The sequence below is a fragment of the Macrotis lagotis genome, chromosome 3, assembly GCF_037893015.1.
Source record: "Macrotis lagotis isolate mMagLag1 chromosome 3, bilby.v1.9.chrom.fasta, whole genome shotgun sequence".
NCBI lineage: Eukaryota > Metazoa > Chordata > Mammalia > Peramelemorphia > Peramelidae > Macrotis > Macrotis lagotis.
This window is the reverse complement of record NC_133660.1, coordinates 301,975,315-301,989,771: the sequence shown is the minus strand read 5'-3', so window position 1 is coordinate 301,989,771 and position 14,457 is coordinate 301,975,315. Positions and strand designations below refer to the sequence as shown.

General features: G+C 35.0%; 1 protein-coding gene across 1 annotated transcript; it reads left to right on the top strand.

The window, feature by feature from the left end:
- The first annotated feature begins 10,905 nt into the window (after positions 1 to 10,905).
- Positions 10,906 to 11,838, top strand: LOC141517009 (olfactory receptor 4C15-like). Its single transcript, XM_074227949.1, has one exon. It carries the CDS (start codon positions 10,906 to 10,908, stop codon positions 11,836 to 11,838), a length of 933 nt encoding a protein of 310 aa, XP_074084050.1.
- Positions 11,839 to 14,457: the final 2,619 nt, after the last annotated feature.

The following is a 14,457-nucleotide window of genomic DNA, read 5'->3' as shown; positions in this document are numbered from 1 at the left end:
CTTTCACAAGGTAATTAAGATGGATTTAATGTTTTACATAGTTATACATGTATAACCTATATCAGATTTCTTTCTGTATGGGGGAGGGGGAAAAGAAGAGAGGTAGGCAGAAAGAATGTGAAACATAACTCTGTAATAAAGAATGATTGTTTGAAATTATTGTTCCACATAATTGGTAAAATGAACAAATAAAATATTTTTAAAAAAGAAAGGAAAGAATGTGGTATAATACTGGGGTGTGTTTTTTAAGGTAATAGAAGAGAAAGGAAGAAAAATGAGAGGAATGAGGAAGAAGATAAAAATCTAGCAAGTTTGGAGAAAAACAAGAAAGGCAAAAAACAAAGGAAATCTCCACACCTCAATAAAAAGGAAGAAGGTCAAGGAATCAACAGGAGAAATAATAAAGGCAAGGCTGAGAAACAGGCATTATCCCTGATGGGGATAAGATAGAAATCTTCCCACTAAAATAAGGGTAGATTAAAAAATCATTATCACCTTATTATCATCACTTTTATTTAATATAATATTAAATGTTTTCAGTAGCAGTAAGAGAAGAAGAAATTGAAGGAATTAGAATATCACTAAAGAAATAAAACTCACTCTTTGCAGATGATATGAGAGTATTAGAGAATCCCATAAAATCAACTAAAAAATTACTTGAAATAGTTATCAACTTCAGCAAATCATCACTATTTGCATATCATCAGTATTTCTTTATATGACTAATAAAGACCAGGAGCAAGAGATACAAAGAGAAATTCCATTTTAATGAACAGATGCCAAGAGAAATCCAGGAACTGTATAAACACAATTACAAAACATTGTAAATTTTGGGGCAGAGCCAAGATGGCTGCCTGAAGGCAGCATTCCCCAATAACTCCCACCCCCCCAACCCCCCAAAAACAAATGAGGGCTCTAGCCAAAATTTAGAGGGGCAGAACCCACAGAACGACTGAGTGATATATTTTCCCAGTCCAAGATAACTTAGAACCTCCACAGGAAATGTGTGCTTCACCAAGACCCAGGGTGGGAAAAAAAGCCACTGCACAGCACAGCCCAGCTCAGCAAAGCCCAGTCCAGCCCAGCCCAGAGATCACCAGCACCAGTTTGAAGGGGAGAGGAGAGAACTCTGCTGCACCTCCATGAGTGTGGAGTGAGGAGCACCGACTACAGAACCTGCAGAGAGAATCGGGAGGAAGCAGCCTGCACCCCCAGAGAAGGTAAGGGACGTCTGCAGAGATCTCTCTGCTCTTCCTGGGGTAGGACTCCACTGTTTGCCTACACTTATACTCAGGGTACAGTTTAGGCTTCTTTACTAAGATAGCTGGATCCTGCCTTATAGCCTCAGGGCAGAGGGCAGTGAAGTGGTCACCTATGTATCAAAGCACAGGCTGGAGAGCTTTAGACCTTGGAAAGAAGGATCTGACCTTAGAGAATTACTTCAGTCCTATGGAAGAGCAAAACACATACTCTGATGATGAGAAAATCTAAGCTTCTGTATCCAAAACCTCCAAGAGAAATAGAAAATGGGCTCAGACTGTGGATGAGCTCAAAAAAGACTTTGAAAAGCAATCCAGGGAGGTGGAGGAAAAATTGGGAGGAGAAATGAGAGCAATGCAGAAAAATCATGAAAACCAAATCAAAAGTTTGGTGAAAGAAATACAAAAAAATACTGAAGAAAATAATTTGTTAAAAACCAGTTTAGGCCTAATGCAAAAAAGCAAAACAAAAGGCAAATGAGGAGAAGAATGCCTTAAAAAGCAGAATTGGCCAGCTGGAAAAGGAGATGAAAAAGCTTTCTGAAGAAAATAACTCCTTCAAATGCAAAATGAAACTAAAGAAAACTTATGACTTTGCAAGAAATCAGGAAGAAATAAAACTCTTCCAAAAAAGCCAAAAATTAGAAGAAAATGTAAAATATCTCATTGGAGAAACAACTGACCTTGAAAACAGATCCAGAAGAAATAATATGAAAATTATTGGACTATCTGAAAGCCAGGACCAAGAAAAGAGCCTAGACTTCATTTTTCAAGAAATAATAAGCAAAATTGCCCTGAGATCCTAGAAGCTGAGGGTAAAATAGAAATTGAGAGAATTTGCCGGTCACCCCCTGAAAGGGATCCCAAAAGAAAACACTTCCAGGAATATTATAGCCAAATTCCAAAACTCCCAAATCAAAGAGAAAATTCTAAAAGCTGCCAGAAACAGACAATTCAACTACTGAGGCTCCATAGTTAGATCTGGCAGCATCTACATTAAGGGCTCCTAAGGATTGGAATATGATATTCCAGAAGGCAAAAGATCTTGGTTTGCAACTGGGAATCAATCACCCAGCAAAACTGAACATCCTCTTTCAGGGGAAAAGATGGATTTTCAATGAAACAGGGGACTTTCAAACTTTCCTAATGAGATGACCAGAGCTGAACAGAAAGTATGATCTCCAAGTATAGGACTCTGGTGAACCAATAGAGAAAGTGGAAGAGAGGGACTAACTATGAGGAACTTGATGATGTTGAACTGTTTGTATTCTTGAACAGGAAGAAGATATTGATACCTCATATGAACTTTCTCATTTATAAGAAAGAGTAATTAGAAGGAGCATACATAGACAGGACATAGGAAGGAGTGGAATATAATGGTATGATGTGGTAAAGGGATGGAGTGAAAAGGGTGATAGGGGAAAGTACTGGAAGGAAGGAAAAGGAGATGATGAAGAAGCTGAGAGATTTCACATAAGAGTCAAAAATAAAAAGCTTTTTCAATGGAGGGGAGGAGGGAAGGAAAGGGGGAATGAGTGAGCCTTCACTGTCATTGGAAATGGCTCAGGGAGGAAATGGCATACACACTTAATAGGGTGAGGAAATCTATCTTGCCCTGGAGAAGGATGGGAGGAAAGGGACGGGATGAGGGGAAATGGGGGGAGGGAAGGGGGGGAATAGGTGACAGAAGAGAGGAAAGATCAAGGGAGAGGGTACTCAGATGCAACACGCTTTTGGACAGGGCCAGGATGAAAGGAGAGAGAAAAGAATAAATGAGAGTGGGGAGGAATAGAGTGGAGGTACAGTTAGTGATAGCAACTGAGGGAAAAATATTGAAGCAGCTTCTCTGGTGGATTTATGGTAAAGAAAGGAACTCACCCCAGAAACAGAGTTGGAATCTGAATACAGACTGAAGTACAATTTTTTTTCTCTCTCTCTATTCTTGAGGTTTCCCATCTCCTTGGGGGGGAGGGGGTTTATGTTTATTCTTATGTTTACACTTATAACATTCAATTTACATCAATGTATGGCATGGAAACAGTGTAGACACTGTCAGACAGCCTGTGGGGGGGAGGGAAGAGGGGGGGGAATTGTAGAATTCAGAGCCTTGAAAAAATGATAGGTGCAATTTACTATTGTACATGATTGGAAAACAAATAAAATGTTCAAAATAAAAAAATTAGGTAAAAGTTATCTTATTATGTAAAAAAACATTGTAAATTTTGATAAACACAAAGTCAGATCTAAGCAAGTGAAAAAACAATCAATTGTTCAGAGGTAAGCCAAATCAATATAGAAAAAATGACAATTCTGCCTAAGTTATTTAATCATGCTATGACAACCAAACTGCCAAAAAATTTTTGATAGAACTAGAAAAAAAATAACAAAAAATTCATCTGGAAGAACAAAAGATCAAGAATATCAAGGGAATTAATACAGAATACAAAGGAAAGTTGTCTAGTAATTCGAGATCTGAAACTATATTATAAATCAGTATAAATAAGTAATCACCAAAGGATTTGGTTTTGACTAAGAAATAAAGGCTTGTATCAGTAGAATAGATTAGTTACAGAGACACAGCAGTCAGTGACCTAGCTTGGATAAAGAATCCCTGATTTTTGGCATTAGAACTCACTATTATTAAACAAACTGGGAGGGGGGGGATTGAAAAGTCACAAACCAGATATAGACCAGCATCTCACACTGTGTAACAACAAAATGGTATATGATTTAGACATAAAAGGTGACATCATAAATAAATTAGAAAAAATCAAGGATTTTTTTTTTTTTTGCCTGTTAGATCTATGGGAAAGTGAAACATCCAGACCAAAGAAGAGATACAGAATATTACAAAAATGTAAACTAGGTAACATAGCTTATAATAAAGAAAAAAAGATTTGGTACAAAAAAACACAAATAAAACAAAAAACAAACAGTGCTACAAAGGTTAGAAGGAAAGCAGAAAACTGAGAAACAATCTTTACAATAAGTGTCTCTGATAAACACCTCATTTCTTAAATATATAGAGAACAGAGTAAATTTCAAGGATTGCATTATTCCCTAATTTATGAATGGTCAAAGGATATGAATATGCACTTTTCAGATGGACAAATCAAAGTTATCAATAGATATATGAGGAAATGCTCCAAATTACTTCTGACTAGAGAAATGCAAATTAAAACGATTCAGAGATACTACCACACATCTATTAGATGGATAAAATATGACAATGAAGGAAAATGATCACTGTTGGAAATTATGTGGGAAGACTGGGACGCTAATGCATTGTTGATAGTGGTGAACAGATCCAACTATTCTGGAGAGCAATTAGAAACTATGCAATTGTTCTAATATAACTTGAAAATGTAAGTCTTGCAGAGTATTTAAAATATTTGTTCACATACATTCCTCAAGAAATACGCAATGTGTTCCCAAGCTCAGTGATTTTCTAGCTGGAGTAGCATATCGAAATTCTTCCATTAACCTTCCATTACATGTAAACTGAAACCAAACTGTGCACATCCTTTGCCCCAACAATATCACTACTAGGTTTATACCCCCGAGGGGTCATAAAAAAGGAAAAAAGATCCTACAACTGAAACTATTATGGAAATGTTTTACTTGACAGCATATGTATAAGATATATTAAACTGTTTACCCTTTTCAGAAGGTAGAGGAGAGGAGGGGGTAAAAAGAATTTTCAGGACTCAAAAGTTTTGTAAAAAAGAAAACTAAAATATTTGGACTTGTAATTGTGACGGGAAATAGTATCTAAAACAAGCTAAGGAAAGTAAAGTCTAGTATATATAAATACCCCAATTTTATTTAAATCTGGCATCAGTACAAGTCAGAACTATTTGGCTTAGGAGATTTTCTTTAATACTAAACAAAGTCAACTAATTGAACTGTGTCCACACAAGGGGGATGACCCTCAGTTCCTCAGAGACTGAGAAGTTTCATAATGTTGAAGAAATCTCCATAAATATCTATTAGAATAAAGGATATATACTTGACTCTATGTGTTCTATAGAGAAGTGAGTTTGAGAACAGGGGAATAGAACCAAAAAGATGTTTTATCTAGGAAAAAAGAAATCTTTTTTTTTCTAATTAATGTAAAGTTTTAAAAATTGAAATGAGTAATATCTCATTTTTTCTGCCAAAAGAAGAATAATCATATAGTATTCCATAATCATATGGAAGTTTCTGAAAATAAGTCTTTAGTTGTTTCTAATCTCAAGCCCCTATTTATTGAGAGCAGATCCTGATTCCAGAGCAGGATAAGAGAGATATATTATCATCTGAGACTTCAAGAACTTTCTTCTAAAACACTTCAAGAGATGGCAATTTTATATTGGAGGCAATTGTTCTATTCTAACTTGAAAAATGTAAGTTTTGCAGCATGTTTAAAATATTTGATCACATACATTCCTTTAGAAATATGCAATTTGTCCCCAAGCTCAGTGTTTTTCTAGCCAGAGCAGTAAATAGAAATTCTTCCATTAACCTTACATTACTTTTGTAAGTGAGAGATGAAAATAAGATTTTGACTAAAGGTTTAATAAGTCACCCCTTTCTCAGACTAAGATACACAGAATTTCTCAGGGTCCCGTTGAGGCAAAAATTTTCAGTATATATGCAAAATTCATTTCAGTTTCATCACCAAAGTTGTTTTCTTTCTTATTGTTTCTTCTTCTTTCTTTGTCTTTTTTGCTCCCTCCCTCTCTCTCTCTCTCTCTCTCTCTCTCTCTCTTTCTCCCCCCCTTTCTTTCTCTCCTTTCTTTTTTCTCTCCCCCTTTCTTTCTCTCCTTTCTTTCTCCTTTCTTTCTTTCTTTCTTTCTTTCTTTCTTTCTTTCTTTCTTTCTTTCTTTCTTTCTTTCTTTCTTTCTTTCTTTCTTTCTTTTCTTCCTATCTTTCTTTCACAATATCTCAGAGACAGGAAAGAAGACAGTTTCACATTCTGCAGAGGTTGTTTTTTTTTATGTTTGTTTCTGTGTGTGTGTGTGTCTGTGTGTGTATGTGTGTGTGTGTGTGTGTGTGTGTGTGTGACTGCAACTCAAGGTTTCCTTTGTTGGAGTCTATTACCTTGTATATTTGCTGAAATAACTGGGAATTCTCTGATGTGAGAGAAGAGCTTCCCCCCCAAAAAAATTACCCTCCTTCCCCTAATTCTTCATCCCTCTTATCATTTCTCATCTTCATACTCCCATTACAATTCATTTTCCTTATCTTGACATCTGCATACATCCTGTTCATTTTCCAAATTCTTACTTTATCAATTGCATGTTCCACTTAAAATGAATGAAGTAAATATAAAAATAGTTTTTAAGAAATTTTAAACTTTTCAAGAAAAGGAAATATCATCGACACTATTTATTCAGAGTAGTATTATGATAGAATTTGTTTAGGAAATTTGATCACGTACCACCACCTGGGCAAAACCTTTCCCTCAGTAAATTGATTCAATTGAACTTAACTCTTTGTTCTCAGTCCACCTGTCTCTGATACCTTTATCTATATAACTGTATGTATATATAAAACTATTTCTATTGTTGTCAATTACCTGATATTTCACTTTGTTTAAATCAGCACTATTGAATGCATTCATTTCCATTTTGGCTGTCTTGGAAAGTATTAGGGACTTCATCCCTGAAGGTTTTTAACTTAAATGGGTATCAGATCCAGTAGATTGCAGTGATATTCTGTCAAACAGGGGTAAGGCTATAAAGGGTATGCAGTAAATCAGTCAATCAAGACATATGTATTATATGCTTACTATGAATCAACACATGCATACACCCTGGGAATGCAAAGAAAGGCAAGGTAACTCTCCCATGTCCTGAAAGAGATCACAATGTACCCATCAACCAATCCAGAGGTATTTATTAATTATCCACTCTAATCCATAACCTGTGTGAAAGGTTAGGGAAATAAAAAAAAATGATGATTGATAATTGATAAAATAAGAGTGTTAGTAAGATCTTGACAGACTTTTCTTCAACTATTTTATGTTGTCAAGTATAGAAACATAGAAATCTTTAGAGGAGAGAGAGGAGGAGGGGAGGAGAAGGGAGGGGAGGAGTGGAGGGAGGGGAGAAAAGAAGGGAGTGCAGGGGAGAGGAGAGGAGGGAGGGGAGGAGAACAGGGGAGGGGAGACAGACAGAGACAGAGGGAGACAAGGGAGACAAAGACACACACACACACACACACACACACAGAGAGAACTATAATTTCAGAGAGAAGACATTCTTGTCTGTAGAAAACAAGAAGGTTCTTCTACGGATGGGAAGAGTTGAGCTCTCTTGGAGAAAGACAGGAAACATGAAAATGGAGTTAAAGGAACAGAATTCTTCATGCATGATGAATAACAAGTCAGGAGGCATAAAGTATTGCAAACGTGTTTTCACAAAATACTAAGAAGTCCAGTTTAGGCAGATAGTAGAGTACTTAAATGGTAGGAAAGTAAATGAAGACTGAAAAGGTAGAAGCAGCCAAATTGGCATGATATGTAAACGTCAAAACCAAGAACATGGTATTTAATTGCAAAAGTAACAGTGAGTCATTGGACATTCTTTAGAAAGGAGCTGAAAGTTTATTCATGTGCTTTAGGAAAATTACATTTGTAGATGTCAAATTATTAATAAATATTTTTTAGTAACTACTATGTGCCAGTTCCTCTTCCAAGCATTGAGGATGCAAGGAAAGGCAAAATGTAGTCCCTCATTTCAAGGAGTTCATAATCTAATGAGAAGACAACATAAAAGTCACTATATATAATCAACATATATAAAGAATGTAGTACCTTGGGCGGCTAGGTGGCACAGTGGATAAAGCACCGGCCTTGAAGTCAAGAGTACCTGGATTCAAATCTGGCCTCATACATTTAATAATTACCTAGCTGTGTGGACTTGGGAAAACCACTTAACCCCATTTGCTTTGCAAAAACCTAAAAAAAAAAAAAAGAATGTAGTAGTATTAATCAGCAGAGGGGAATTTATTTAGTGTATTTGATTTTTTTTTTGCAAGGTAATAAGGTTAAGTGGCTTGCCCAAGACCACACAGCTAGTTAATTATTAAGTTTCTGAGGCCAGATTTGAACTCATGTACTCCTGAATCCAGGGCCAGTGCTCTATCCACTACACCACCTAGATGCCCCCCAGAGAGGAATTTTTAGGTGGAATTGAGGTGGAAATCAAGGAGGTTACCTGTAGTTGATGTTCAGTTGTTTAAGTCCTGCATGACTCTTCATAGAAAAGGAACCCCAATGCAGGTTTTCTTGAGAAAGATACTGGAATGGTTTCCCTTTTGTTCTCCATCTCATTTTACACATGAGAAACTAATGGAAACAGAGTAAAGTGACTTGTTCAACTTACATAGAAAGTAAGTGTCTGAGATCAGATTTAAACTCAGGAAGAGGAATCTTCTTGCCCCCAGTGTGCTGTGTGTGGCTACCTAAAATTTTAGCTGAAAATTGATGTAAATAACAGAAAGCAGGAGGTGAATAATGGGAAGAGAGACTATGCTAGTAATGGGGGAGACTTGTCAAAAATTCCCTCAGTCAAGGGGCAGCTAGGTGGAAGAGTGGATAGAGCATCAGCCCTGGAGTCAGGAGTACCTGGGTTCAAATCTGGTCTCAGACACTTAATAATTACCTAGCTGTGTGGCCTTGGACAAGCCACTTAACCCCTTTGCCTTGAAAAACCCTTAAAAAAAAGAAATTCCTTCAGTCAGGATGTGAGAATGGGTTGAGATATTGAGAGAAATGAAGAAGACTAGAGGGCTATTTAATTTGTGGGTGCAAATGTTGATGGAGGCTTGTAGCAAGAATGTGGATTTTGAAAAATGTGTCTCCTGACAAGTTCTTTAATCACTGATATTTTGTCACCATGCTGTGTTTTCTTCCTTAATAAAGGTAAAAGTGTAGGTGTATACAGATAGTGGAACCATAGGAACTTAGATAAAACCTTGCCTTCATTGCTTAGTATTTCAGTGTAACTGAGGAATTCCAGTAACTGCTCAAATGCTCAATATTTTTATATATAAGATTATAGGATTAATTTAGTTGTCCCTTTATGGGTCAGGCTAGATGTTAGAATTCCATACATTCAATTTTTAATTGTTGATGCATTAATTTAGATGAATTAATTAAGGAAAATTTACATAATCAGTATTATAAGATTTAATTTTGTTTCATCAAATCAATTCTTTTTTATATATAAAATTCAGATAGTTCTCTTCTTTAGTTTTAGTTAGATCAGTGTATTGTTAATGGCATTTGTGCAAGAATATCTTTTTACTGGTCACATACACATGTGGGTGGATATGTGTATGAAGATGAAGGTAGATGCCATTGTGGAGAGAATTAGGGCAGGGAGAAAGAACAACAGACTATTGTATTTATAGATGATAGCTGATGACAGCTTTCAAAAAGAGATAAAAGTTGTGGTCCCCTGATATTTCCTTCAATTCCTGAAATTTTGTCATTCTGGGTAATGTCACTGTGTTATGTTCTGTTTTTAATGCTTGCAATATTATACATAGTATGCAGATAATGGAACTCACGGAACCAGGGTTGAAATGTACTCAAAGAGAGATAGCTAGATGTATAGGTAGAGACACGGAGACATAGACAGATTCATATATATATATATATGTATATATATATATACATATATATATATATATATTTCAGTCTCTGTGTATACTATGATTTTTAATGTAATTCAATGATATATTTACTTTATTTATCTGGTGTGCCAGGAAGGTGATTATAACATCTGTTTCCCCCTTCCTTTTTTTTTTTTTATTCTCTAAGATAATTCTTAAAAGTATTTCCTTATTGTTTCTGGATAAGCCTGAAGTTTTTCAGTGAATTCTTGGTCTGGCAAAACTACTCTTCTTGAGATCACTTTCATGAAGACTCTTTCATCTCCTTGTAACCCACTTATGAGACTGAGGTATTAAACCATAAATGTGGTAACAATTTATTATTAATATCCTACATGTATCACTATTTTTAAAAATAGGTCAAAAAGATAATTCAATTTTTGATTAGTAGTCATACTACAAGATTCTTCTTTAAAAGTTCATAGAATGATGGGACTTATTTGCGTCTCATGAGTTAACTTGATTTGATTTGATATGTGAGTATGTTGGCTTACCAATATAGGTATATCTTTATATACATGCACACATACAAATATATACTATATATTATATATATATATATTATATATTGTATATATAATATATATATATATATATATATGTTTATCCATGGGTATACTTTTTAATTGAATGCTTTTTCATTCACTTTAATACAAGATAAGATCTTTGGCAATGTGGTCATGATATAGGAGTGGTTTGGTAGCTAAATGTTTGTCCTTTTTCTTTAAACATTGGAATATTACTTACAAGGAAAATGTTTCTCACTAGTGGCTACTCTAGATCCTGGTTCCCTCTTGCAACACCTAAAATTAGCCACTCTCACTTATACTCCCTGGATATGTTTATATGTGTCATCTAAAAGAAAAGAAAGATGAAGAATTTAATTTTAAGGGTCAAATAATCTATTTTACAGAGATTTCTTTCTTGTTGCCTTTGCAGGTGTCCCATGCTTACAAAATCATTGGTCCATAAACCTAATATCATGGAAAATAAAAGTTATGTTACTGAGTTCATTCTACTGGGACTTTCACAGACTCCAGACATTGAAAAAATAGTGTTTGTTGTTTTCTTACTCTTGTATCTGGCAACTCTTTTGGGAAACTTCATTATTATTTTGACAATCACCAATACTCCCTCTCTCCTAGGCTCTCCTATGTACTTCTTCCTGGCCTTTTTGTCTTTCTTTGATGCAAGTTTCTCCTCTACCGTTGCCCCAAAGGTAATACTGGACTCCCTCCATATGAAAAACTCCATTTCCTTTGAAGGTTGTATGATCCAACTCTTTGCAGCACATTTCTTTGGTGGTTCTGAGATGATTGTCCTGACATTCATGGCCTTTGATCGATATGTTGCTATTTGTAAGCCACTGCATTATGTAACCATTATGAATAGGAACCGCTGTGTCCTTCTGATTGTTTTGGCTTGGGCAGGAGGCTTTCTACATTCCTTTATCCAGGTTCTGTTCATGGTCCAGTTACCCTTCTGTGGGCCCAATGTGATTGATCACTTTATTTGTGACTTGTATCCTTTGTTGAAACTAGCCTGCATTGACACCCATAGCTTTAGTCTCATGGTTATTATGAATAGTGGGCTCATCTGTTCAGTAAGTTTTTTCCTCCTACTTATGTCTTACGGGGTCATCCTGCACTCCTTGAGGAAATACAATGCTGAGGCTCGGCACAAAGCCCTTTCCACTTGTGGTTCCCACATCACAGTTGTTGTGTTGTTTTTTGTTCCATGTATATTTGAATATGCACGACCGCCATCTACTTTCTCCTTTGATAAATCAGTGGAAATATTTTACACTATTCTAATCCCAATGATAAATCCATTTATCTATACTTTTAGAAACACAGAGGTAAAAAATGCCATGAGGAAATTGTGGAAGAGGCCGGTTACTTCTAATGTAAAATGAATAATCAAAATGAAAATTTATCATTTCATAAAAATATACAAAAGATCAAGGTTGATTCTATTTTACATTTTGAGGTGAAACATTTTATGGAGAAATCATGCTAGACTAGGAGCAGGATAGTGACTAAGGACAAAGATATTGATGGTTTTTGAAGGAATTCAATCTGGTCTCTTTAAATAAGTAAGTCATTTCTGTTAGGGAGAATGGATGATTTAAGGGTACTCAAAGGGAACTGAGTAGTTAATTGTATTTATTAAGTGCCATCTTTTTGCTAGTTATGATAAAATAGGTGGACTAAAAAAGATAAATATATTCATATATTTATATTTATTTATATAAGTATATGCCAAAGATACGTGAATTCAAACTATTTAAAAGTATGTCGGGGAGAAACATGATTTGATCAAGAAATACTTAATGTGATTCTTCAGAAAAACTTTGGGGGGAAATCAGCAAGTCTGAGGTGAACCTGAAGAGGAAGCATATTGCTTAGTCTTTGCAAAGGAACAAATGAGGGGCCTGGAGTGTCATTTATCCAATCAGTAAGAAGCAGTCAGTAAGCCTGGTTGTCTGGAGCATAGAGTATGTCAAGAGAAGTAATGTACAAAAACGCAAGCACCAAACATAAAATATCACTCCATCAATGAATATGAAAATCAAGATTGGAGATACTATTTTTGCTACTACTTTCTCAGAGAAGAGTATGTGTTGAAACAAAGAAACTAAAGGATAAATTGGACATTTTTAGTTGGATCCAATTTAAGGACTTTTGCACAAATAAGTCAATGAACTCAATATTAGAAAGAAAATATTTAGTAGGGAAAGTATATTGGCAGTAGTTTTCTCTTCCAATCATCTGATATCCAGGAGTCTAAAAGCATGTATTTGAAGGTCAGAATTGATTATTTAACAAATAAGTATCCAAATAAATACATATATTATACATATACACACACAGAAACACACATGCATATATATTTCATCACACACATGCATATTATCATAACTCAAACATCTCATATATATATACATATGTTTATATATATATATATATATACATATATATGGAGAGAGAGAGAGAGAGAGAATTCTTTAAAAAGGAAATATAGGGGCAGCTAGGTGGCATAGTGGATAAAAGCACCGGCCCTGAAGTCAGGAGTACCTGGGTTCAAATCTGGTCTCAGACACTTAATAATTACCTAGCTGTGTGGCCTTGGGCAAGCCACTTAGCCCCGTTTACCTTGGGGAACCCCCACCCCCCCAAAAAAGGAAATGTGAACTGTCACATCCATTATTTTTAAAAAACCATTCTGCAGCACTCCACTTATTTTTTCTATTACTTTCCATGTCAAAGATGACCAATCAGTAAAACAACAGTTAGTAAACACTTATATCCTAGATTTTTGGTAATCCCTGGATAACTTGCTTTTAAACATATAAAAGCCAAACAAAAATCCCCACAATGAAGGAATTAATATTATACCAAGGGAGACAAAAGGAAAGCCACTATACAGAAAAGAAAATGAACTTGTCATTTTCTTTTGTTTAAGGTAATGTAGATGGTAAATTCTGGAAAGAAATGATTGGATACTGGTTCTTGTGATCCCAACATGCATAGATAATATAAGTATAAATGAAGGTCGGAGAGATGAGACAGAATTGTCATAGTTGATTTTCAAATAACCCTCAAAGGAAAAACAATTTTTTATAGCTCAGGTTTTAAATAATGGGAAGTTATTGAGGGACTTTTAGTATAAATAAATGATCACCTGTATCATGGGAAGAAATAGTGTTAAGCATTTACCCCAACAGCCAAAATATCATCTTGTTGCTTGAATGTCCATCATTTTAAAGTAAGGCATTCCTTCCAAGTAGTATATTAGACAGAACACTAAGGAAAAAACTAGACTTAATTAAATACAATCTAAAACAAATATTATCTGATGACCCTGAGTAAGTCAGTTAATCCCTTTGTCTTAATTTTCTCATTTCTAAAATAAAAAAAAAAGTTAATTAAAATAATTTCTCAGATATCTTCCAAACCTAAACATATGAATGCTAGGTTTCATTAATTTGAAAAAAAAAAAAACATTCTTTTTAATCCATTTGCATTTTATCCTCATTAAAATCCAATTCATCCACTTAAATGGTAAAATATATATTTACATTGACAACAGACAAAATATTGCTCAATTTAAGTCCTAGAGTTGGATGGCCACCTCACTGAGATCAATGGGAATGAAACAAGCCTGACAATTTCCTCTTTTAGAAAGACCTTTTATGCAGGCTATGAGTGAGTATTTGAGAGAGACTTTTACAGCTTCAAAACAGAAAGATTCTTTGGTATCTGGAGACCATTTTTGAGGATAGCATATGTATTTTCATTGTGAAAGCTAATAATATCAAGATTACTTTTAAGTGACTAAACCTATGTAAAAAGCCATCCATGTGCTTAAACATTTTGTACAGAAGAGTCAGAACTGAACTGAGATTGATTTTTCCTTAGTATCCATCCAGACCATCTTCAGTGTGACATTGCAATAGATTATTCACATTCAGTTTTTTATCCTGTTAATTTCATAAAGTTTGACTTATCTATTTATCAGGAGAGGCTCTTGC

Excerpts from the sequence above, each read along its gene's own strand:
- LOC141517009 (XM_074227949.1), top strand. The coding sequence starts at position 10,906 with ATGGAAAATAAAAGTTATGTTACTGAGTTCATTCTACTGGGACTTTCA.